The sequence below is a fragment of the Triturus cristatus genome, chromosome 5_2 (genome assembly GCF_964204655.1).
Source record: "Triturus cristatus chromosome 5_2, aTriCri1.1, whole genome shotgun sequence".
Classification (NCBI taxonomy): Eukaryota; Metazoa; Chordata; class Amphibia; order Caudata; family Salamandridae; genus Triturus; species Triturus cristatus.
In genome coordinates this window covers 472515709-472538157 of record NC_140588.1, presented here as the reverse complement: position 1 = coordinate 472538157, position 22449 = coordinate 472515709, and the positions used below count along the sequence as shown (strand labels likewise).

The following is a 22449-nucleotide window of genomic DNA, read 5'->3' as shown; positions in this document are numbered from 1 at the left end:
ATAGTGATTGGCGCCGACTTGGAATCTCAGGAACTTCCTGTGCTTCCGTGCTATGGGCACGTGGAAGTACGCATCCTGTAGATCTATGGCACAGAGCCAGTCTCCCCATTGCAGCTGAGGGTAAATCTGGTGCAACGATAGCATGCGAAACTTCTCTCTGCGAATCCATTTGTTTGCCTGTCGCAAATCCAGAATGGGCCTGAACTCGTTCTTGTCCTTCTTGCGAACGAGGAAGAACCGAGAGTATAGACCTCTTCCCCTTTGAGACAGAGGTACCTCTTCTACCGCCTTTTTTCTCAACAAGATGTCTGCCTCCGCCTGGAGCTCTCTCAGCTGGAACCGAGAGCTGACCGGCGGAATCGCTGGAGGCGGGCTGATAAACCGAAGACTGTATCCATTGCAAACAATATTCAGCACCCACTTGTCCTGAGTAATTTTTCTCCACTGTGCCGGAAAAAGTTGAATGCTTCCCCCCACTGGAGTGGGTAACGGTTGAGGGGGAAGTAGCCGCTCAGGGCCGAGACCCGGCCGGGCCCTTGGTAGTGGTAGTCGCCTGCTGGCCTCCTCTACCCCTCTGGCGCTTCTGGAAGGGCTTTCGGAACTGCTGCTGTAGGTGCTGCTGCTGTCCCGAACCCTGCCCACGCCCTCTGCCCGAAGACCCGAACCGCCTCTGGAACGGGCGCTTCTTCTTCTCGGCCTTCTCCAACCCGACGGCCGTCAGGGTTTCCGCCTCCGCCTTCATGCGGGCCATCTCATCACCCGCATGTTTCCTGAACAGGGTTTCCCCCGAAAAAGGGCAGGTTGGCCACTCTGTGCTGCGCCTCTGGTTTTAGGGACATCAGGCGCAGCCACGAATGCCGCCTCTGGTGGACGCCATGACAGTAGGCGTGGGCGGCCAACAAGGAGACATCCGCCGCCGCGCCGATCACCTGATTCGAAACCAGCATGCCCTCACGCACTGTTTCCAAGAAGTCCTCCTTCCTGTCCCGGGGCAGCAGGTCCGCATACTGCTGCAGGGACTCCCACAGGGCCCGGTCGTAACGCCCCAACAAAGCCCCTGCACTCGCCGCCTTCATGGTGGTGGCGGCGGTCCCACACACCTTCCTGCCCGCAGAATCCAGCCAGCGGCTTTCTTTGTCAGGCGGGACCGTCGATGAAGGAGCGGTCGCATGTTGTTTCCTCGCCGCCGTCACGATGACCGAATCCGGCTTCGGGTCCACCCTCAAAAAGGTAGGGTCCGACTCCGGGGCCCTATACTTTTTCATGAGCCTGAAGGGGGCGGCTTTCGTCACCGCGGGAGTGAGGAACAGCTCCAACGCGGGCTCCACCAGTCCTGGTACAAGAGGCAGTAGAGGGCGAGACAGATGTTTCTTATGAAGTGTCTCGAATATCACAGACGTCGTGGGTGTTGGAACCGTCACCGTGATACCCAACTTTGCTGCCCCTCTCAACAGCACCTCTTGGAAAGAGACCAAATCGTCCACCGGAGACACCCTAATCTCTGGTCGAGGACCGCGTGTGCGACCTGGACCTGTGCCTCCTACGGCGTCGTCCTGAGTCCGACGATGACCGTCCATGGCTCCGCGATCTTCTCCTCCTGAGAGAGCGGGAGCGTGACCTCTTCGGCGTCGGTCTGCCCGCTGGTCTAGCCGGTCCCGGCGACCATGGATGTCGCGGCCTCGGTGTCCCCTGCGGCGGAGTCGGGTACCTCGGAAGGGAAACCGACCGCGGAGGAACTGCCGGCGGCCCCAACGGAGTGCGTGGTAACGAACGAGGTGGGGGCGGCGGAGGCAGTGGCGCTGGAGGCGGTGGTGGCGGTGGAGGTGGCGGTGGTGGTGGCGGTGGTGTTGGCGGTGGTGGTGGAGGCGGAGTCGGAGGTGGTGGAGGAGGAGGCGGTGGCGTAGGCATCCGAGGAGGCTTATACACCACAGAGTACACCGATCCCGATGACTCTCTCTTCCTCGACGTCGATCTTCGCCTCGACGCCGATCTTCGCCTCGACGTCGACCTTCGCCTCGACGGCGACCTTCGTCTCGACGGCCACCTTCGTCTCGACGGCCACCTTCGCCTCGACGGCGATCTGTGCCTCGACGGCGATCTGTGCCTCGACGGCGATCTTCTTGACCTCGAGCGTCTCGACGTCGATCTTCTCATCGACGTCGACGTCGACCGTCTCCTCTTCACCGACGGCGAACGGCGATCTCCCTTCGACGGCGAGCGCCGACGCCGGGTCCGATCTCGACGCCGACTGCTGAAAGGCGCCGTAGACGGCGTCGTCGCCGAAGACGCCGATGTAGTCGACGGCGGCCTATTCAGGTCCCTCGACGTCGACCGCCGACGCCGCTTCTCCCCAGAGCCCTGGGGAGACGGCGAACAGATGGTGGTCATCCTCCTCGACGCCGCCGTCGACGCCCTCGACGTCGACGGGGAGTGGGAGCGCTTACTGGTCTTCCTGCCCCTGGGGAGCCCCCAGAGGCCTCAGTATGGGCCAAATCAGCCCCTCCAGACCCACCTGGTTCCTTCAGCCTTCTCTCCTCCAGGATTTGAAGCCTGATTTTCATTCTGTCCCTCAGGGTCCTGGCAGAGAACGAGTGGCAGATATCACAGCCTTCAGGCACGTGGGACTGGGGAAGGCAACCTATACACACCTCGTGTGGATCAGTTTTAGCCTTCTTTCTACCACATTCCGGGCACTTGTCGAACAAGCCAGGCATGTTGACAGTACCAGCCACTAAGCACTTGAAAAAGTGACAAAAATTGACAAAAAAACTACAATAAACCCTTGAAAAGGGGAGAGCTCAATGCTCCAGGGTCCTGCTAGCAGGAGCCGGAAAAAAGAACTGAAAGTAAATGGGACCTGCTGGGCATTCTGGGATACTGGGGAAAGTTCTGGAAATCTGGAAAGTTTTCTTAAAGGCACAGTATCCTGTTTTAAGCCACATAATGGCAGCCTATGGGGCTTGTCTGTCCACTCCTTCCTCTCTATCATTCCAGAGGCTTTTGCTGGTAGAGGCAGGGTTTTTTCCTATGTGGAGAAAAGCTGGACAGGCAGTGCTGTTTGTGGATGTTGGTGGAATTCTAGTTGAAGTACTGGACAGTGTAGCCTGTGGGTATAGGCTGCATTATCTGTCTTTAAATTAAATTCTCTCTTAAAGGTGTATGCAGGTCTGCATGATTTGTCACCTTTAGAGATTATTTTTTATTGCTCCGGGGTCCACGCACATGGGCGGGACTATTCACTAGATTATGACTATACACAGAGATCCCCTACTACAGAAGGCTCTTTTGCCATTCACTTAAGACCTTTTTATGGAGAAAGTGAATAACGGCAAAACCGTCACCAAGGTAAAAAGCAGGAAACTGCAAGAGTCAGATAAAGAGACAAGGAGTGTCTGGTAGAGGATTAAAGATGCATGAGGTGGATTTAAGACTACCATCCTTGGTATTCGGTGCGCCGATGTTTTATTGCACCGGCCGTGGGATTCAGAGCAGAGCTTTGTGCACCAGTACTTTTCCTTTTCACAAATTAAGCACTGGAAGTACTCTATTTGGTATACATTTATATTTCTACATGCAAACCCAATTAGAATTTTACCCAGAGTGATAACTCCAAGGGAAATTCCAATACATGCATCTCCAAGTGTCCCTTTGCCCAGAATTATCAGCTCCATAAACTCCAGACCCAAACTTCTGGGCCCAGAGACACAGGAGCCACTTCTAAGCTGCAGGGGCAGAAGCTGCAGGCAGCAACACGGCCCAGCCCCGTCAAACCCCTGCAGCAGTAGGGGAGGAATAGACAATGCTTCCCCAGACAGGCTGAAGCTTGTCCTGACCCCCGTACTTCCAAACCCTACTCCAAAAAGCCCCAAGAGCCCAACAGCTTTTCTTCTAACCTTTTACATCTGCTCTGAGCAGACTGAAAGTGTCATTGGTTTACTCCATCTGTCTGTAAAAGGAACAGATCTGTAGTTATTCCCCATTCTGAGGAGAAAACAGTATATTTTAGTTCAGAGATATCGGTCACAATCAGAAATTTCGACCAACCAGTATCCCCACACCAAAATCCACTTAACTCATAAACAAAGCTTATTGTGAATCCTGGCTGAAGGGGCGTGGGTTGATGAAGGGTGAAAAAACACCCATAATTTAGACAGGATTGAAATGTGAACAAGCCAGGGACAAAACTAAAAGTGGAACTGTTACTCAGTTCTTGAAAGCACATCTACATAATCCGAAAATTATACAGGAAACGTACTTCCTGGGGACGGGATGCCAATTTGTAAACAATGAAAAAAATGCACTTCTCATTCGCCATCATTAAAACAAGTACATAATCAAGGCCCCGTAGGCGACCCTTATTGTCATGGGGACTTTAATGACGTTATGGACTCTGAATGAGATGGGTCAAATGCACAATCTGACACCCATCCTATAAACCTGGTTAAATATGTAACCGCAATAAGTTTACAGGCTGTATTGTGGTAATTTCAAGATAACAGAAGTTATTAACCCTTTTGTTTGAAAACATATAGCTCTCTTTCTTGACTACACTACTTTCAGAGTCTTAATAAAGACACTCCCAATTAGTTCAGTGGAATTACCAGGCAGAAACATTTCATATCACTCGCTCTTGCTTTTGAGCACAGGGGAACTCAAAAAGGATGGGAGTGACATGCAGAGACTTGATGTTTGGGAACTGTGTGGATGCACCCCAACCACAAAATTGTCCACAGCGACTATCCTTCTAAAGAGAATGAAGAGATGGTTCACTCTGAGGTGATCCTATTCATGCATGATGCTCCACCAGGGGTAAACTATGCCCAGTATTGCTTAGTGGAAAAAGGCAGAGTCCTACAAATTCGGAAAGTAAAATCAGCTTTCTTCACAGATAAAAGACAAGAACAAATGAATAGCCTTGCTGTATTGACCAGAGGAGGCCCATGTAACCAGGCAAAATTTAATCTGCTCTTTCGGCGGGCATGAGACAAGGTAGTATAGTACTCATACCTAAAACGCCAAATCTGTGGGACATAGTCAATCATACTGCCGAATTTTTCTTTTCAATTTAGAGACCAAAATTCTTGACAAAATAATTTTGAATAGGTTTATACTTTCTGGCTCCTCACTGGTTTACCCTGATCAATTGACGTTCATACCTCGTAACGCTACACAATAATTTTTCATAGACTATATAATTGTTGGGACACAGCAAAATCCTTCTAAAGTCCTCGTAACATATAGCCACAATGTGCAGAGAAGGCATTTAACTCACAGTGGAGCCTTCTATTCCAGAGGTTATGAGTTTTTGGCTATTTTATCCCTATTTGCTCTCCCATATCCCAAACCCACTGGACATGTCAAATTGAATGGAACTTTATCAGTTGGGTTCCAATTGGGAAGGGTAACAAGACATGGGCTGAAGCAATTTCAATCCAATGCCATGAGTACACAGCTAACCCCGCCAACAATCACAGTACACTAGGAGGGATCATGCCTCTCTAACTCTTAATTTATACACATACAAGTAAATACAATTTTCTGTCAGTATCCCAACTTTCCTGTTCTCAAAACACAAACATACTGGTGTTGCTGCTTCTCTACCACACCTTACCTAGGGTATTATACCCCACCCCGAAGTGCCACAAAATACTCAACCCAAATACGATTGTCTTCCTCTCTCCCATTTTTTAAGTTCTACTTTCCTTTCCTTCTAAGCAAAGGCCGTTACTGATCTCTGAGCAAATACGAACGGCCAGCATATTTGCCAGCAGCCTCAGAGTGAAAAGACGCTGGCCAATCACAGACACTTTCCCTGTTTTTCTCTTCCTCAAGAGATATGTGGCAAGAGGGCAGTGCAGAAACAGCTGGTGGAGTAGCGCTGCCTTGATCCTCTTGCACTTGCAACTTTGCAGACGTAAGGAAAGGAACGTCATGCGGGGGAAGTACTAAAGCACTATCTACCTCAGCGGAGGGCCAGGTAAACCAAGGGATGGAAGAGAGAGGAGGCACTGTAGCACCTGCCGTCCTCCACTTCCTTCCGGTCCATACAGACCCAGGTGTAGCGTCCTGCCAGCCTAGGCCCCCGCCAATAAGTACGCTACACATGGAGAGCAATTTTACACGTCTTTATTCCGCTGCGTATAAGTCAGAAAACAACATTCTAAGCCTGTCTAAGTCATCCCTCCAACGCTTATGTCACAGGCCTACGGTGTACTGTGGGAACCAAAAGAGTTCCAGAGTTCTTGTATTACAAGACACTATACCAGCGATATGTGACAGAGATGTTAGTTGCAGGAGTCATCATCAACGTTCCTCGGGTCAAACGTCACGTGTGGGAGGGCTGTTGAAGCTGCTTAACATGGAAACACTTGACAAGAGGCACCGAAACGTGAGTTTTGTATAAACAATGGAAGTCCTGACTGCCGAGGAGCTCCTTCTAGAACAAAAAGATTTTATTCAAAATTCATAAAACTATGACTTACATTGTTAACACAAATAAAATTAATTCTACCAAAATCAGTGCATTCCTTGATCGTCATTATTAGCACACAAAAAAATGTAAACGCCAATAAAACAGAGTCGTTTTTTGTTCAACAGGTTTCTTCTAAATGCTCTCTGCTTGCAGGACATATGACACCTCCTCCTGGACCACAACTTAGCTTAGTCAGGGGCAGTGCTTTAAATGGGCTGGTACTCACCGGTACTGAGTACCGGCACTTCCGATTTTTTTTGCCGTCAGTACCGGCACTTCTCTGTAGCCAGGGAGAGTACCGGTACCCTGACCCACAGCACGGCAGGCGCAGCTTAGGTTTCTCCTCCAGTGCAGGCCAGATTCCACTCTGCTTCGGAGGAGCATGAAATTAACTGAGCCGAGTTGCTGGTGAAGATTCCAGCAGCGCCCATTTGAATGTCCCCAAACTGCAGGGGTTTGAGAGGGCTTGTGTCACCCTGTGATTAACAGGCCAGGGTCTCTAGACAGACCCTGCACTGTCAATCAGGTGCGCAGCGACCATTCGGGTGAAAGTGCCATTGTGGCTTTCATTATGTGTAATGAGTTTATCTGTTTTATTTACATTACCACATTTCTTGTGTGTTTTGATATGTGCTGCACCTGGTACAGAGGTCATTATGTATGATCATTTCTTGCCGTAAGTCCCGCCCCTAGACCCGCCCACTTGCCACACCTATTTTAATGAGTACCTGCACTTATTTATTCCCATTTAAAGCACTGGTCAGGGGCAACTACCACCAGCACCGGCAGGACCCGCTATCCGGTAACCAAGAGAGCCCTGCTAGCGAGCATTACCCCTCACTGCGTGCTCGGCTGGATTCTCACACAAGCAGCCTCGTTAGTTGCAGTGCTTTTGATAATGATCAGACGTGCACGAGCTCTGCCCTGACAGCGAGGCAGTCCCGCCGCTTCCTGTCACGCGGCTTCATACTGTATTCCTAAACTGTCCTTCCACAAGGTTAGTTAGCTGATTTAGGAAGCTGCTTATCTTGTTATCTTTATTCTCGAGTGTGCTGCAGGAAAAACGCACTATTTCATGTTGAGCTCGCTTACTTTCCAAGCCCTCGCCCTGCACCCGTTTTATTCTTCAGATGAAACTGTTCGGAGACAGGTGCCGTACCGCCTCAAGCCTGCTGGACGCCTCCGGGTCCTTCGCATGGAGATCCATGGTCATTCACGGGTTCCGCGCATCGCACCAAACGTGCTTCCGAAGAAGCGTGTAAATAATATTTTACAACGACGACTAAGAATTTAATGTCTCTTATTACGCTTATAATGGCCAATTAAGTTATACAAACTGTATCTGAGCATCGCGAACAGGATGATAAAGCAGCTCAAAGGAGGCAGGAATGAGGAGTCAGCACAGCTGCTCTTTCATCTCCCAGAGGAATGAATACATAACAACCTGACAAGCAATCAAAGATAACTAAAAAGATGGATTAAGCCCCTGACGGTGCTGCTTTTCTTCTAGCATCAGGTGAACCCCAATGATGTGGTTCATCGTGCATCTTATGTCATGAAGTCCCAGAGTTTCACTCTGCCACCAGTTTCACCCAGAGGCTTCAGTATTTCTTTGCTGGGGGGACCCGGCTTAGCCGCTGGCAGCAGTCCCCTATCGCAAAGCTTTAGCAATTCGCACTCCTCGGCGCTCAAAATAACTTTTGATTTTGTTAGACACGGTTTCAGGTTTCCTTGAGTACAGCTTTCGAGGTGGGCTACATGAGAAAGTCAAGACGTCAACATCGTGTGGTGACAAGGCAGGTGTACCGCAGGCAATGTACAGAAACGGTGCACTGTCTCCGCAACTCTGAGGTACATGACAGAAATGCCTTAATAAGCGACTGCAGCAAAACTTACCGCAACAATTGATCAGAATGGTTGACACTTACGCACAAGAAAATAAAACTAAGTTGGTATTTGGTCCTGTTACCTACATCATAGTATATTATATGTATGACTAGTGGCTGTAGGATTTGGCTTAGAATGAAGGAAGAAGGTCCCAAAACATGACACATATTAATAATTCAGGTGAGGTGGGTCAATGAGTGACAGTACACAGTTGAAACTGTGATTGCTCTGTCTTACGCTCAAGTACCAGGACACTCTCTTTATAGAGGTGGGCATCACCAAATACTAAGAAGGTTAGGACTGATGAACTTTGAGACAGTAGTCCATTAATAAGCACATCACGAGTCTCTAGTTATGGTAACCCTAGATACTGACAATGCAACAGATACGCCATGACAGATAGTCCATCAACAATCTGTTTGTAAAAGCCAATTTAATGTAGCAGGCATCAGTGGGGTCATCAACTACTATTATTTGGTATTTCATCACATATAATAGGGCACAAAAGGGCTTTTCATGTAAATGAGAGAAATGTATTTTTACTTTATTCAAAATTCAAATATCCAGGCTTGCAAATATAATTCTTTACAAGTTGTTGAACTTGGCCCTTTCGGCAGGGTCATCTCCAAACTTTTTGTCTTCACTCTCCTGTTTTCTGAACCCGCTTTTGTTAGCTTTTAAGGTCTCTGAGCACTTTACCACTGTCAACCAGTGCTAAAGTGCTTGCGCTCTCTCCTTTAAGCATGGTGAAATTGGCTTAGACATTGCTGGAACATTTTAATTTACTTGTAAGTCCCTGGTAAAGTGGTACTAGGTATACTCAGAGTCTGTATATTAATTGCTACTACTGGGCTGCAGCACTGATTGTGCCACCACTTAAGTAGCCTTTTAAATATGTCTCAGGTCTGCCACTGTAGACTGTGTGTGTAGTTTTAAACTGCAATGGGAGAGATTGCAAAATAAAACTTTTGTCGGGTCTAAACCTTCCTTTTAGAGGGCAACCCTTAAGCTAGGGCCTAAACAGCCCAGAGGGCAGGGTGCATTGTATTGAAAAAGTTGGACTTGTACTTTTAACTTTTACAAGTCCTGGTAGAAAAAAAATAAAAAATGTGTTTTTCACTACTGCACGGCACACCTTTCCCTTAGGATAACATTGGGTTAACTTGTTACATTTAATATGTGATAAGTAAAGTTCCAATTGGGAGAATGTAGGCAGATCGAGTTTGGTGTCTTAAGAATTGTAATTCAAAGACCTAATTAATGGTAAAGTCAGATTTTAAGTCACAATTCTGAAAATGCCACTTTTAGACAGCTGACATTTTCTTATTCCAACCATTTGGTGCCTGCAGCCTATTTCCTGGGTCATGTGACTATGTGTAGATGGACGTTGGTCTTTGTATATTGCTCCAAGACAGTGAGACAAAGGAGGATAGGTGTTGGCAGGATGGGCCATCTCTCACTTGATGAGGAAGAGGAGCCACACTTGCATATCTCAAAGACTCTGCCTGAGCACACTCACAAAGGGATTGACACTGGTCTATCATGACCTCAAAAAGTCTGGGGCCTGGGCAGGGAGTCATGAAATTCCAAACCCTCTTGGAGTAAAAACCTCCAGAACCTTCACTTACTTCAAAGTGGGCACCAGTTATAAATATCGGACCCTCAGACCCAACTCTTCAGTAGACCCCTGGACCTGTGGAAGACTCAGAAGGACTGCTGGACTGCAAGAAGAATTGCTTCTCTGCTGCCTGAGTGAAAGGACTAGACCTGCATGTTGATCCTAGGACCACCAGAGCGACTTCAAAGGGTAGTTGGCTGGCCTCCTGATAAGGACCTCAGGGATAGAAAAAACTTCAATCACCTTGAACCCAGAACCTGAACACAGGCTGCCATAAGACTTGAGCCCCAAGTTGTGCCACCCCAGTCTTGGATCCTTGGAAGTGGGCCTGAAGGTGCCCTGCCAGCCTAGCTGTGGTCCTGTGGTCAGAATCAACGCAACGCATCACCTTGTAGCTCTTCTTCAGAACAGCAGCTGCACGACGCATTCCCAATGCAGGACATCACAGCCGCAGACTCCTTGGATCCGCCTCTGCGCAACCTCGATGTTGGCTTTGCATTGCAAGCCCCTCACCGACAGTATCCTCAACGACAACGCAGGACCTCATATTGCAGCTCATCAGAACCACCATTGCACAATGCATCCTTAACACAGGATCTTGGAACGCAACGCAACCATGATTTAAGGTACTTTGTTTAGCGGGCCTAACTTGGTCCCTGTATCCGGCACACAGTCCATAGTGGTCAGCCTGAACTTGTGACTTGGTCCTGGTCAGGCATGACCAAATAACCACAGTTGGCGCTTTGTGCTTCTACGCACTATTTTTACTTAAAACTTTAGAATTGCATCCCTCAGGTCCCACTGATTGGATTTTTATCGTTTTGATCTAAGATGGTTTAAGTTTTACTAATTGTTTTTTAAATTGGTGTGAGATTTTTCTTGTGTTGGGTTTTCACTTTATTACTGTGTGAAGTGCGGCATAATTACTTTAAACATTGCTTCTAAGTTAAGCCTGACTGCTTTGTGCCAAGCTACAGAGGGTTGTGCACTGATTAATTTGGGGTTTGCTTGTTTTTCACCCTGACAGACATTGTGGTTGCTGCTTGAGTAGGGTTTCTCCTCACTCAACCGGTAACCCAATTTCAAACATATGTGTTCTCATTAGAGAATCAATCATACAAAAACCTGTGAAGACAAACTATCACAGTAATTATGCATGCCAAGGTTTGTGCTATGTGATGTGGATTTGAAAAAAAAAAGTTTAACAGCATGACTTGCTTGGTTGCTTGGTCCTTAAATGGTTGAGTACAGATTAATATAACTTCGTCACATAATGCTGTTAGAATGGAAGAAATACAGAAAGGAGCAGACTTGCATCTAGTTCTGCTGTGTCAAATGCTAAATACATTAGCATGTCATTGGAGTCATCATGAGGATGGAGACCTGGCATTGTCTTGTGTGTTGTTATGTTAATCCACTGTTGTGACTATGCTAATAATTTGTATAGCCTTCAGACATTATGCGGATGTCTTAGTTGGACTTTGTCAACCAGAACACACGCATATGCCTTTTATTTTGCTCTTTGCTGCCCAGGACGGTGTCTGAGTGCTTGCTTTATTCTCATGTGTGCAGAGGAACTCAAATCCACGTGAGCAGGTGCAGTCTGATAAATGCAGCATTGGGGATCAATTTCTCCACTCTGCAATGGAGAGCTACATTCATTTTTATGTTTGGTGGGTTGGAGTATAAGTGAGGACAGTGCATGTGGATGTATCAGGATGGTCATGCATCTTGTATGGTCAGTATGAGGTTATGGGATTAGCATTTCATATTTCTGAGAGCCATTTGTATTTATATGGTCTGGTGTTCTTTGTTATCAGTCTGATCGTTCTCTTTGTGTGTTGTGCAGTCGCTTTTTTATTTATGCTGCGCAGTATTTTGTTTTCACCTCTCATTAACTTACATTATTCTCTTTGTGTTTTGTTGGAACTGTTCCACCTTTTAATAAAACAAAAAATATCCAAGTCGCTTGGCTTGAATTTGACCAATTTGCATCATCTGAGTTAATTAATTTTTTTTTTCTCTTTTCTGAAATGTTATTGTTTTTTTCGGCTGTATTCTTTTTGGGCTGCTTAAATACTTAACACACATTTATTTGGGGTATAGCCCAGTGCCTTGGATCACTGCTATCAAGGGTTAAGCCCAGGTTTTTCTTTGATACCCTGATGTTCCCAGAAAGCCACTAGATTTCTAGTCTTTTGACAGTCTGCCCCCCTCCCCGAAATAATAATCCAGAATCTCACACTAATATATGAATAACTAAACGTTAGTAGTGACAGGCACACAAAACATAAAATGGCAATTTTAGGAAAAGAAAAACTCCAAAGGTCCCGGAACTAGACCATAGTCAAAGTCTCAAAGAGTGGAGGGAGAGAAAATAAGTAGAAAGGAATCCGCACAGACTGAAAAAGGGGGTAAATATCTCTCCAAACATCAAATCCAACACTCCCACCCCTACCTAAAGAATGTGGGACCCAGGAAATGTTCACAACTAATGAAGGATTTGCCAGGAGAATCATATTTCCCCCATGTTTTCAATATCAGGCACCCGGGGTGAGCTGCTATGAAACCACATGCAGCATAAGGGTATGTGAACACATACTTTTTCCCTCTTAGTCTAACCTCTACCTTGTCAGAAACCAAACCAGTGTCTCAGGGCCTCATTCTAGAAGATCACAAAGAACCACCTGCAGAGTTGCCATATAAATTGAGTGCGCTTGCTCAAGACAGTGAAGAACAAGACTCTACTGCCGTGCTGCGTGATAGTTTTCCTCTGTATCACAGCTATCACCAGCAGAGACCTGCACTAGGAGTGTAACTTATCCGTTAAGGCCAGTCTTGCTACTTTTACTATTCAGATGCATGAGGGAAATCTGAGGCAAACAACTCCAAGTCAAGACGTTTCTGTACTGCTATGTTCACATCACCATTCATATGGAATAGTACAAAACTCAAGATAAACAGATTTAAGGCCCTCACATAGTCCTCCAGCCGTTGATTCCACTCACACATGGAGGTAACAATTGCAGTACATCATGTACTAGATGATAGCAATCTTTCATCAGATCAGACAGTTATGACTGTACATCTCCCGCCTGAGGGCAACCTCTGAACCTTCAACTCATTTACCGTCAGACATGCCTGTAGCATCTCTAGCTATCCCTCAACTTGTGACATTTTCTTTTCTGCTAATCTTAAAAGGCAATCAAGAGGTGTGCTAGGTCTATTCCGCTCACATCCACCTGGGATACCTGTTTGCCATTCATTACATCTGCAGTGTGGTACCTCTAGTGTAGCCACTAGTTCTAAACTGGATAGTCATCTTGGAACAGGTATTGTTGATATTGTGGCATTCTTACTCCTCTGTGTCACAATAAACATTTTCAGAAAATGTAGTTGTCAATTTCTCAAATCGGCGTGGTCGGCAGTTTGGAAATCATCTGTGAGTGCTTAGAACTGGGTCTCATAATGATTCTCAGAGATTATTCTACACATCATACTAGAAATTTCATAGAATCCTACTTTCGAGGTTGTATAAATAACTAAGGAAATGTTGACTAGGGTAGCTTACTTTCAAAGAACAAAGCCTTTAGTGGAACATCTTTACGAGATGATGGTTGAACGTAATAATTGTTTGAATACAGTTTGACAATAGATATGGCTAAAATGAATGGAATTAAGAGGTTGGGTATAGAACAGCTTCAAATGCAGAAATATTTGATTTTATCAAGTAGTTGTATTGATGATGGAACATAAATGTGTGCTATGTTCATGATCTCTGGGTTTGTAGGATCAAATTGGGGGAAAATACATGAGGTGTAGCAAGATCATTTTGGCAAATGTAATTTAAATGACAGTAATAAAAGTTTACAAAAACATGCATATACCTTATTTCCCCCAGTTACAAACTGTTTGAAGCTGGATCGTCCAAACTGAGGATGAACTGCAACGATCTATAATTAGGATATCAAAATCAAATAATGTATTATAAATGTCCTTATATATTTGTATCTATCAGGACATAATTCATACAATTTATAGGCATAATAGTCACTTGTTACAACACATTCTTATACCAAGTATGAGGTTCACACAAGACCACATGTTCTTACTAGGAGACTCAATTACACAAATATCTTAGGGACTTCGTGAAACAGCTCAAATTAGGTGATGTTCAGATATAATGTCAACGTCCTCCCATTGAGCACAGGAGTTAAGCTGGTCACCTACACCTACTTACCATTCTGAAGATAGTGGTCAGTGTAAACCTTAGCATGTCTATTGAAAAGTGGGGGATTAGAGCCTTATACTTATATATGTCCATATTAACAGAGATATCAAGTAACATTTAGTTTATGGTTGATATATTTTGACTGCGAAAAAAAATAATACTACAGTCAGAAAGTCAAATATTTTTGTAGAACGATAACTTGTTCAAATATTTCTTCCAGAAGTGGTATCTGAGAAATAGTCATAAATAGCTTTGCTGGTATTTATTTCCTTGAACATCTGGAGTCTCTGCTTCCATCCCATGAGCCCAGAATTGTCCTCTAACAAATGTCACTTACTGGTCTGCTGTCTATTTTCTTTACATATTTCAAAAACAGCCAGCAGGAAGAACTTGGCTGACATCTTACCTATCTATTGACTTCAAGTGGTTTGTCCAAGGATTCATTTACTCTCACATGCTTCAAATATTTTCCTTGCAATGGGTGTTATTTGCATCTTTTTGGTGAGAATTTAACCGGGGGCCCTGAAAATCATGTAAGTGAACAGCCGTAATGAATAAGGCAGAGAGATGCTTGCCAATTCCCCCTGCAGCAGGAAGAAAAAGGCAACTCGGTAAAGATGATTTCCACTACTGGCTCACCTCTGTCCCGAGCTTTAGATAGAAGCCAGAGTCTGCATGACAGGCTACAGCTTCCCTCCCATCTATTTCAGTGAGACTAGTGGGCCCATGCCAGTGCATCTTACCACACACCGCCAGTCTGTTTCTTGCACTATAGAAGGTAATATGTAATGTGGCATAATATAAATAGAGTGGAGCAGAGCGAAAGAGTGTGTTGATAGAATCTATATGATTCTATATGCACATTATTGCATACAACCTTACATTACATTCACTAAGGAATGGCAATGCAGGGTTGTTCGTATTGTTATAACTTGTGCTGGTTCATGCTGAGACAAAAATTGTACATCATGGACTACACATTAAATTTTATTAAAGCAACAATAAAATAGAGGTGCAGCTCACATACTTTTATTGGGCAGTCAAAAATTTCATGGAATCCTTCTCTGGAGTACAATCCAAAGACCTGCACCTAAAACAAAACAGAAATAGCATATTAGCAGGCGCTTACACTTTTAATCACAACTACTACAACACAACTTAATGACTTTAAATAAAAATATTTTTGTATTGATCACAATGCAGCCTTTTTAAATATGTTCATTCTGTACAAAACCTTGTGACCATTAGAATGACATGCAAGAAAGAAAACATATTTTGAAAAGGGCATAGTAAAAACAATAAATATTCTAGCTTATCGTTTGAATAAATCAAAATGCCCAAAGAGCTGTTGTGGCTAGTTTTGGCTATCATCTGTCAGGCTGTCTGTTGATTGGCAAAGCATCTTGTTCCTCCTTTTTGGTATGCTTTTGTTTTTTACGCTGTTTTAGTTGACAACCTCCAAGATCAGGATAACTACACTGCTGTATAACTAGAGGGGCCATCTTTGATGAATGAATGTACTTTATATTAACGTTTCCCTGCTAGTGCTATAGTCGACTGACAGAATGTATACATTCCATTCCCTAATTTCACATCTCACTACTAAACTATATATATATATATATATATATATATATATATATATATATATATATATATATATATATATATATATTTATATTATGTACTGGCGGTCGCCAGTAGATAGTTATAGTTAGGACCTATTTTCCATAGGAAATCCACAACATTCTATTGGGAATATCTTTGGCGCCGGTTGACGAATCTTCGCGAAATTGTCCAAACTTTTGGCCAGCTCTGCTCCGCTCCTACCCTGAAAGTTTTGCGGTGATGCGTCAAGCGGGGGCCGAGAAAAAAGGGGGGTCCCAAAACGCGTTTTCCCCATGCAATTTCCCATAGGATCTGTTGTTGCAGCTACAGCCCGAACCGCTGAATGGAATGACACCAAATTTGGCAAAGAGGTAGTCCTCAGTTCGGACTCGTGCCTTTTGCATATATGGTGTGAATCTGTTCAGTAGTTCCTGAGAAAATTAGGGTAAAAAAGTTGGTGATATCTATGGCCTGGGAGGATCCGCGGACCCTACCCGCACCGTAAGCGCACCCTCCCGAACCGAGAGCGCACCTTCCCGATCGCACGCTGAATGCTAATTGGCTGTCGAGTGTCCCTCTACATTCGAAACCAGGAACTGTTGGCGGACATTTTCTGCCTCGGTAGAAGCGAGGCAGAAGATGGAAGGCGAAAAAGTGTGTAAAACATATAAAGGGGGCAGAGTGGAAATACTCTGACCCTCTAGAGGTGCTTAGGGGGTCCCAGAATGTCCCCCTGGGGCCCCCTTTTTAAAAATAAAAAACACGGGGAAATGCGCGCACGGTGCGCACATCCTATCACGTTGGATGCACGGATTCTCTCGCGGTGGGTGCGCGGATCCACGGCAACGTTTTTTGAAAAACGACAAGAAATCATTGGTTGTATGACAACTTTATACACTGAAAGGTAGGGTGTATATTTCTGTTTTTTAAAGGTATGATTGTTATTGGTTAACAAAAACAGATTGTAAGGAACATTATATATGATAAGCTGATATGTTGAGAAGTCAAGCACACTTCATGTCTTGTGTAGGAACATTGTGTGCTGAACTTGTGACCTGTGAGCTCAGTGCAGTGTTCCATGACCTGTTTCTATGGTAACAGTCAGAAGGCAGATTCTGGGAACGGTTGAAATGTATTTCAGTTGGAAAGGGTTGAAATGTTTAACCAATAGAAATGTGTGCTTGCTTTTGAGTTTATGTGCGAAGGATTGTGATTTGATGTTTACATGTATATGTGTGGAAAATGAAAGGGAAACTTTTTAATTCTTTGCTTTTGCTGAGAGGTGCACAGTGCAGAGATTCTGTAAAAGAAAATATGGTGAGTGATTGATATACTTCTTAATCTACAAAAGAACTTGAAAGACTAGTTATTTAATTGTGAGGGGATGTGTGTAGACTATTTTGATTTTAATCAGACTAATGTATTTTTCCTGCTAAAGTTTAGGGAGTACTTTTTTTCTCTACAATGTGTGTGCTTGTAGAAACCATTCTGTGATAAGCATTTGTGTTTTTCATGTGTTTGTAAACAGATAACTGTGCAGTTTTTATATTTTGGTAGAATTAGAAACCAGTCATTGTTTATGAATTTGTGAAATGAGTTATGTTATGTTTCTATACTAAAATGTAGTACTACTTCTAGATGAAGAAATGTGTTTTGGTATAGTGCAAGGGATAGTGTTGTTTGTCTAGAATCACACAGTGAGTCTGTGTGCATTTGGGAGCCACTGTGAAAGAAGCATTTGGTAACATCGTGTATTTGCTGACAGATAACTGTTTTAACTTGTCATGTTGTGAAGTTTTAGTAGCATTAGAAGACAGTTATGGCTTATGATTTGATTAAATGAGTCAGGCTTGGGCAGAAAAGTGCAGTCCTGAAATATGTAGCTTGTGTGCAGTTCACTTACCAGTTGCACTGTAGTAAATGAGTTTTGGTAAACTCCTAGGGATAGTGGTGCATGTCTAGAATCACAGTGTGAGTTAGTGTGTATTTGGGATCAGTGTGAGAGAAGCATTTGGTGATATCATGTATTTGCTTACAGATAACTTTTTTAAAACCTGTCATGTTGTGAAGTTTTAGTAGCATTAGAATCCAGTCTTTGCTTATGCGTTGATTAAATGAGTCATGCTTTGACACTGATGTGCTATACTTAAATATGTAGATTGTGTTCAGTACCATTAACTCTTCCAGACTAGTGAATGAGTTTTGGTAAACTCCTAGGATAGTGTTGATTGTATAAAATCACACTGTGAGTCTGTGTGCATTTGGGTAAGGATTGTGAGAGAAGCATTTGGTAACATCGTGTATTTGCTGACAGAAATCTGTTTTAAAACCGGTCATGTTGTGAAGTTTTAGTAGCATTAGAAGCCAGTCTTTGCTTATGCTTTGATTGTATGAGACAGGCTTTGACATAAAAGGGCAGTCCTGAAACATGAAGATTGTGTGCAGTTCGCTTACCACTTCCACAGTAGTGAATGATTTGTGGTAAACTCCTAGGTATAGTGGTTGTTGTCTAGAATCACACTGTGAGTCTGTGTGCATTTGAGAACCACTGTGAGAGAAGCATTTGGTAACATCGTGTATTTGCTGAGAGATAACTAATCTAAAACTTCTCATGTTGTCAAGTTTTAGTAGCATTAGAAGCTAGTCTTTGCTTATGCATTGATAACATGAGTCAGGGTTTGACACTAAGGTGCAGTACCATGTACTATTCTGTTCACTGTGGCAGAACTGAAAATTTAAAAGTTTTACCTAAGCACTGTCCTAGAAGTAGTCTGATTATTTAGGCAGTTTCTAAGTACCAAATAGACTGCTTCAAATGTCTATGCAGTATGCATGTAGTGTTCTAACATACTATACACTTGTCTTTTACACCTTCAATTCCCTAGTCAGTATCCATACACTTCCAGGAAACATCCTGTCACTTCCTTTGCAGTCCTCTAGAGACCCATTCAACAGCATGTACTAATCCATTCACTGTGCCAAAACCCAAACACTTATAAATTCACCAAGACACTCTCTTTCCAGTACTCTAATGATTCAGTCACTGCCTAAGTATTCATGCACTGAGCCAGGTCTTAGCACATGGACTTCTTCAAACCCCTATCCACTATGCATGCAGTCCTCTAAACACCTACACACTTGTCTTTCACACCTTCAATGCCCCAGTCAGTATCCGTTCACTTCCAGCAAACACCCTGTCACTCCATTTGCACTCCTCTAGTGACCCATTCAGCATCATGTACTAATCCTTTCACTGCGCCAAACTCTAATAAATTCACCCAGGCACTCTCCTTGCAGTACTCTAATCATTCAGTCAGTACCCAAGTACTCATCCAGTGACCCAGGCCTTAGTATATGGACTGCTTCAAACCCTTGTCCACTATGCATGCAGTCCTCTAACCACTTACACAATTGTCTTTCTCACCTTCAATTCCCTAGTCAGTATCCATACACTTCCAGGAAATACCCTGTCACTCCCTTTGCAGTCCTCTAGTGACCCATTCAGCACCATGTACTAATCCATTCACTGTGCTAAAACCCAAACACTTATAAATTCACCAAGATACTATCTTTGCAGTACTCTAATCATTCAGTCAGTGCCTAAGTATTCATACACTGAGCCAGGCCTTAGCACATGGACTGCTTCAAACCCCTATGCACTATGCATGCAGTCTTCTAACCACCTAGACACTTGTCTTTCACACTTTCAATTTCCTAGTCAGTATCCATACAGTCCAGCACTTGTGACTGCCTTTGCACTCCTCTAGTGACCCATTCAGTACCAAGTACTAATCCATTCCCTGTGCGAAAAGCCTAGCACTTATAAATTCACCTAGGTACTCTCCTTGCTGTACTCTAATCATTCAGTCAGTACCCAAGTAGTCATGCAGTGAGTCAGGCCTTAGCACATGGACTGCTTTAAATGCCTATGCAGTATGGATGCAGTCATCTAATCACCTACACAGTTGTGTTTCACACCTTCAATTCCCTAGTTAGTATTTATACTCTTCTAGCAAACACCCTGTCACTCACCCAGTGTGTCTCCTTATAGTACTGTAATCATTTAGTCAGTTAGCATGTAGTCTTTTAGTGAGGTAGGCTTTAGGGCATGAACTGCTTCAAAGTAGTATGCACAATGCATGTAATGTTTTAACGATCGTCACACTTGTGGTTCAGGGCTATCGTTTCTTAGTCAGTTTTTATATAAAATGTGTTTGTGCAGTAATGGAATAGTATAAATTTGAAAGTTATTAATATACATTTATTTGTGATTCTTTTTTACAGATACAGAACAGGAGTGTTTCTCATCTGTTTGCACTCTTCTCGTGCAAGATTGTTTGGATGAAGGGTCCTTAGGTGTTTCATCATACTTGCTGTGCCGCACGAGTATTTTTTGTTAGGATCCCCTCGTAACAGAACTCTTTGGCAAATCTTGCGAATGAAGGTGGCATTGGTCTTTGTTTGCCCTTTGGAAAAAGTGAAAAATTTCTTCACCACTGAAGAAAAACGTTGTGGGCGTGGGGCCTTCTGCAAAAAAATTTCCTCAGATTCGGTAAATATTTTAAAGCGGCAACATTTACAGTTTTTGTAAATTAAACATATAAAATGCATACAGCTAACAAAATGTTATAAATCTGTGATTTGTTTCTTGTGGTATTTTGTTGAGAATACCATGTTGTTTTTTTTTTTAACAATCTTTCTGATTTTCCAGGTCTGTCGTCGACATCCGTGGTTCCCACAGGAGTGTTCCGCCTTGCTGTTTTGTATTATTGTTGTTACATTTTGTTTATTAGTTTATTGTTTATATTTATGTTAATAAAAAATAAAGTTTGAAAATAGTTTATCGTTTATATATTTATTATTATAAAAAATAAAGTTTGAAAAAAAAATTAAGAATGTTTTTGGTTGTTCTCTTAACTGCTGTGTGACTCTTTCTTGTTCTTATTACTGTTATTTGATGGAGTCCACCATGGTGTTACATTTTGGGGCACTTATCACTGGAATACTGGTGATATCTGCAGTTTGCACCAACTTCTGAATAGTGTGTTAGATTTATCTCAACTTTACTTCCGATAAAGTGCTGATAATGAAATGGAGAGTAGCCGTTCCTGTGCAAAAAGACACGAAGTGCACCTTTGCGATTTATTCTAAATACTAAAATCCTGTATTGTATGGCACTGAGGTATTGGCTGCACTTACAGTGTACACACAAAATCTATTAAGAAATCTCATTGTATTTATATTGATTGGGAATAGTGCGTCAGGTGCTGGATCTTGACGAGATACACTGCTCAGTTCGTATATTGTTGTGCACACGAAAAAAATCACATCACAACTTTCACACCAATTGCAATGCGAAACAAATTCCGGCGATAAGACACGTTAGCACCGGGGATTTTGCACCTGCGTTCTGCTGGTGTTAAGCAGGACAACTACCTGCACCATGAAAGGGAACACAGCCAAGAGCCACACCAGAACACCCACAGGTGCCATAGAGTCAATGAGCATGATACAGGGATACCCATGAGGGCCAGAAGACTCATCTCAACAACTTCAGGACCGCCAATGCCCCCCAAACCCACATCTTAGTAAGTGTGTCCCTGTGGTCATTGTCTTAGCATGATAGGCAAGAGCCCTGCAACATCACAATGTGCTGTCACCTCAGCGTTGGCAGTGAGCCTGGATGTGTAGCTACGTACGCATCCTCCTGCATGCACAACTGGTGTGTGCTGGTCTGTCGTTCACAGGTCAGTGCAGGGGTGTGCCTATCCAGCAAGGGAAATGGGGTGTCTCGGACATGACCGTGTACAGGAAGTGCAGTAAGTGTGTCTCTGTGTTCTGGTGTGGCCTGTTACAAGAGCCGCAGCAGTCGATGTTGTAAAGTGGCATGCACCACCTCCAAACGGCACTGTGATGTTGTAGTTGGAATGTAGCAGGACATGCGCAAATAAGCATTACAATGGCGTGCCGTACGAGTGCAAGAGATACAACAGCTCACCGTACAAAAGTGTGGGGGCTCGTGGGAGGGAGGAGCAGCCGTTTGGCAATATAACACACAGTGAACTCGACCATGTGCCACATGCTGGGCATCTCATCCATGATGACCACGGTCGCAGACATCCCACAACACCAACGACTGGCCTTTGTACACATCCTGTATGAATGCAGCGTGGTTTTCACTTCTATGCTCGTTCAGTGGTGTGATGTTGGGAGGTTGTGTGACTTGTGCTCCTTGTTGGTGTGTTTCATCTTGGCCATTGTTAGTCTATATGTGTGTTGTACTTAATTGTGCATGTGTGCCAGTCTGCCCATCTCCCCCCCTCCCCCCACTCCCTGCTTCTTCCTCTTCCTAGTGCTGTTGTGTCTATAATTTTGTTGCTGCACACATAAATACATGTAAAGAATAAATTAGAATAGTTCCTTGATTCTTTTAGGTTTCAAAACTTCTCTATTGGTTTCTTTTTAATTTTCCATATGAACCGTTTTTTTAATATTCAACAACACATAGAAGTCAGAAGTGCAACGTATTCTATCAACACACTTTCTAGAACATTCTACAATATGTGCAGGTTAAAAGTTCATAAATTTTTTAAAACTTTACGATATTTTTTTGTAACATTTTCTTGAACATTT

General features: G+C 43.9%; 1 protein-coding gene across 1 annotated transcript in view; it reads right to left on the bottom strand.

Annotated features, from left to right (window-relative positions):
* VPS41 (VPS41 subunit of HOPS complex) overlaps positions 1–22449 on the bottom strand; it is an 828363-nt gene that overhangs the window by 444849 nt on the left and 361065 nt on the right. The window contains exons 6-7 of the mRNA XM_085607440.1: positions 15236–15298; positions 13865–13930 (exon numbers count right to left, since the gene is read on the bottom strand). Of these exons, the coding sequence (XP_085463566.1) occupies positions 13865–13930; positions 15236–15298 (129 nt within the window). The remainder of the gene's footprint in view (positions 1–13864; positions 13931–15235; positions 15299–22449) is intronic.